Source organism: Microcaecilia unicolor, chromosome 2 (genome assembly GCF_901765095.1).
Source record: "Microcaecilia unicolor chromosome 2, aMicUni1.1, whole genome shotgun sequence".
NCBI lineage: Eukaryota > Metazoa > Chordata > Amphibia > Gymnophiona > Siphonopidae > Microcaecilia > Microcaecilia unicolor.
The window spans coordinates 606,402,558-606,406,894 of record NC_044032.1 but is presented as its reverse complement, the minus strand read 5'-3'; the positions used below and the strand labels follow the sequence as shown (position 1 = coordinate 606,406,894).

Genomic DNA, 4,337 nt, shown 5'->3' with positions numbered 1-4,337 from the left:
TGTGGGTTACCGTTAAGATATATTGTGCCAGATTCTATATAAGGCACCTAAAAAATCCACACGGTAAAAATTTCCACCTAAGCGTATTCTATAAGTGGCGCCTAGATTTAGGTGTGGTATACAGAATACACTAGTTGATATCCCAGTGCCTAAAACTATACGCCTCCATTTACACCAATGAAAATGTGGCGTAAATCCCTAAAAATAGATTTACACATACTGGGCCATATTCAATGGCTCATGGGTGTAAATTTTGGAATGCCCATGGAATGCCCATTTCCCCACCCATAACCACGCCCCTGCTTGCATGCACATGTTAGAAGTTAGGTGCACTGTGTTACAGAATACGCTTAGTGAGTTGTGCGTGTAAATTCTAATTATTGCCAATTAGTGCTCATTTGGGCTCTTTTACTAAGCTGCGGTAAGCTGAATGCGGGCTTACCGCTTACTAAACCAGAAGTACTGCTGGGCTACCGCAGTAGCCCAGTGGTAGTTCCCACCCCCAGTGCGCAGCATTTCCAGTGCTACAAAAATATTTTTATTTTTGTAGCGCCAGTGTTTACCTGGTGGTAATTGGGCAGTGCCATGCGCTGCCCGGTTACCGCTGGGTTAGTGCGGGAGCCCTTACCTCCACCTCAGTGGGTGGTGGTAAGTGCTTCCCCCCAAAATGGCCACGCAGCAAGTGCTTCACTTACCGCATGGCCATCCTTTTACCCGCTGCTGTAAAAGGGGGCCTCAGCGCATGGCAGAAACATGCACCACACAAATGCAGGCCCCCTTTTGCCGCAGCTTTGTAAAAGGACCCCATTATAGCTTGTTAAGTGCTGTAATGAATGCTAATTAGCTTGTTAAGCTAATTAAGTTATGTGCATTGTTATAGAATACGCCTGGATTTCAGCATGGATCTCTAGGCGCGCAATATAGAATTTTACTATCAACTCATGCTACTTTAGGTCTCATTTTATGCAGTAAAACCTAGTTACTAATAACTCATGTAAATGTAAATAGTAAAATAACACATCTTAACAGTAGCCCATGTTGATAATCTCTTCCCCCCCCCCCCCCCCCTTAACACTGGGCATTAGAGGGACATGATAGAATGAGCTGATGTTTACGATGTTAGTTTCCTATTATCATCTAAATACTGATTTTAATTTCAAAGAGAGTATTAGGGAGGCTAGTGAAAGCAATACAAAACTTTCGTGTCTGAGTATATGTCTCGTTTTAACTGTCCTTAGACATACAAACTCATGTTTCTGCATTTCAAAAAACACTATAGTGCATCTCCAGTCTGTGTATTTGTTCAGATCTCTATTGCGTCCTTTGTTTACATTGAAATGTAAAGTTGTTGTTGTGTTAACATGCTCCACTGCTGGCTTGTGATGGATTGCTTCCATGTGCATTTGTAGGAGAAGACAAGTGCGCTGAGTCTGAGCAACGTAGCTGGAGTTTTTTACATTCTCGTCGGAGGACTTGGTTTGGCAATGCTGGTGGCTTTGATTGAGTTCTGTTACAAGTCCCGAGCTGAGGCGAAACGAATGAAAGTGGCAAAAAATGCACAGAATATTAACCCTACTTCCTCACAGAACTCGCAGAACTTTGCAACTTATAAGGAAGGTTACAACGTATATGGAATCGAAAGTGTTAAAATTTAGGGGGTAGGAATGAGGTTCTAATACACACTTCTATGCGCATGCTCTAGCATCATTGTTGCGTCCTTGAACTCTTTAAGGAGTCCTTTTACTAAGCTGCGGTAAGGCCCCCTTTTACTGCCAAGTGGGTAAAAGGAGGGTTTTTTTTTAAAGGAAATTGCCATGCGGTAAGTTAAGTACATTGTAAGTCAAGTGCATTGCCTGAGGGAAGCCGATTACCGCCAGGTAAGCCCCATGCGCTAAACAAAGAAAAATAATTTCTGCGCATCTGAAATGGCACACAGAACACACCAGAACTTCCACTGATTTGAATCATGCCATTGCCACATTAGCCCTACTGTGGCTTTGTAAAAGGGCCCCTAAAAGAGAAGGCTGATCACAGATCATCCCTATGTGTGCCAAGTGTTTATATGTTGTTATAAATTTTATTTTTTTTACCAGAGCTCTATAGACAAATCGTATTATCAATAGTACTGTTTTGTTTTGTTGGTTTTTGTTTTTGTCTGACAATGGACATCTTTCATCATATTAACCTGCTTAAAAGTGCTGTATGTGTAGCCAACACCAGCTTTAACTGTTGTTTATTTTTCTGGGTTCCTTTGAAACTTTCTGAAACAGCCACTTCAAATGACATATTCCTTTTTTATTTGTCTCCTTTTTAAGATGATCTTGGGTGATGCCATGAGGAACAAGGCAAGACTGTCAATTACAGGAAGTACTGGAGAAAATGGACATATTATGACTCCAGCATTTCCAAAAGCAGTGCATGCAGTCCTTTACGTGAGTCCTGGCATGGGAATGAATGTCAGTGTGACTGATCTCTTGTGATTGATAAGAACCTTTTGAGTGCCTTACACAATGGTTTTCTAGTGAGTTTGTTGTCAAAAGTGGTGAGAGGCATCCAATGTCTTGAAGACTTTCCCTTTCGACCAAGAGTTCTTAGATGGATGGAGTTGACCTTGAATCATAATGGATGTTCAGTCTAAAACTAAACACAACGCCATTTTTCTACGTGAGTTAAAGACAAAGTTTGACTGACATGCACAGCTAACATGGAAGTACTGTAATTTGACTGAAGTCGTTGTACAGACAACACACCAGTTTCTGCAGCCACCGTTGTTAGTCCTTGATTCATACTGACTTAAGCACACTTGACATCAACTGCATCAAGATGTGACATGTTTTATAAGAAAAAAAAGAAAAATTTAAAATAATTAAAAAAAAAACTATTTTTAGGTATTTTCACAGGCAAAATGGCTTTTAAATAAATTTGCTTCCATACTGGTTGGATAAAGTAAAAATTTAAACCGTGGGGAAAATTTAAACAAAGAGGCTTAAGACATCAATTCCATATTTTTCAAAGCCAAATATATATATGCTGAAGAAAGACAAAAAGAGGTTGAAATCTTGTAATTTAATATTGTTATTAAAACTTTACTGTATATCCTATTCTTTAACATTTGGTGTTAATATCAAATTACTTGGCAATGCTTGAGATTTTAAATAAACTTTTTCCTATGGTTTTATTTGCAAATGGTTCATTACTTCTGCTAGGTACAGTTGTTCATGTAAGTTTCATACATTACATTCAAGTTCATTTGGTCCCAGAAAACTGAATCTGGGATGTTTATGCTTATTAGAATATATGACGTTTCAGATCTCATGTGCCAATGATTTTTATTCTTAGGTTGTCTTAAAATATGCATTGTACTTTCCTTATAAAATTCTATTAAGAAGGTTCTAGAAGTTTAATAAACAGGAATACAAATGGAAAACTGTGTTATACATCTTCATGCAAAGGATAAGTCACTACCCAAATAAGTGTGTCCCTCAACTCTACACTTTAACCATAATATTTTTGGTTAGTTCAGGTTTATAATATGATCTAGCATTTTTTCATATTGCTTGTACAGTATGTCCTTATTCATATAATTATTTCTTTCAGTCTCCTTGGAAATATAATTTGCAGGGTAGATGTAATGAAAGCTCAGCCCTTCAGCCATATGGTGAAGGTATAATCAGGGCTGACCCAAGGGTATTGATACACTGGGTGAACCTTCAGCTATGCACCTTCCTCACCTCAGGATAGCTGAAGACCTTCCCCTTGAGTCTAATTTATCCTGTTCTCTACCCCTTTGAGGTGCTCAGCATCTCCCTTTCCTCCCTACCCTACTTCTCATGAAAGTGTCCAGCATCTCCCCTTTCTTCCCCCTACCAGGTGTCCAGCATCTTCCCTTCCCCCTCCAGGGCAGCACAATTTGGTGGATGGCACCAGCACAATAGTCAGCAGATCTAAATAAGAGCCAGCATAACCAGCATGGTTTATTTTGAAAGGGGCAGGATGTGGCAGGCCTTAGTTCCACATGGGCTTTCAAGGCCCTACATTGGCCATGTGGAATCTTGTTTAGAGATAATGACTGCTGTGTTGGTGCCACCCCCCAAAATGTGCCGCCTTAGGTAGATGTCTAATCCACATGGTTGGGCCTCACCTAAATGTTTTCAAATTACACCTATATTAAATAGTACTATCCATGTAGGCGAAAACACTGAATTATTTGTATAATTTGAACTAAACTAGATGTTTCAGTTTATACCTGCTATTTGTGAAGACTACCTGGCCATCTTAACTTATACACGTGAAGGGCAATTATATTACCTAAGTGCTGAGATTTATATGCATGTTAC

General features: G+C 39.5%; 1 protein-coding gene across 1 annotated transcript in view; it reads left to right on the top strand.

Annotated features, from left to right (window-relative positions):
- The window catches only part of GRIA2 (glutamate ionotropic receptor AMPA type subunit 2), a 235,329-nt gene extending 232,935 nt beyond the window's left edge, over positions 1–2,394 (top strand). The window contains exons 16-17 of the mRNA XM_030192684.1: positions 1,410–1,658; positions 2,316–2,394. Coding sequence (XP_030048544.1) covers positions 1,410–1,655 — 246 coding nt within the window. The 3' untranslated portion in view covers positions 1,656–1,658; positions 2,316–2,394. The remainder of the gene's footprint in view (positions 1–1,409; positions 1,659–2,315) is intronic.
- Positions 2,395–4,337: the final 1,943 nt, after the last annotated feature.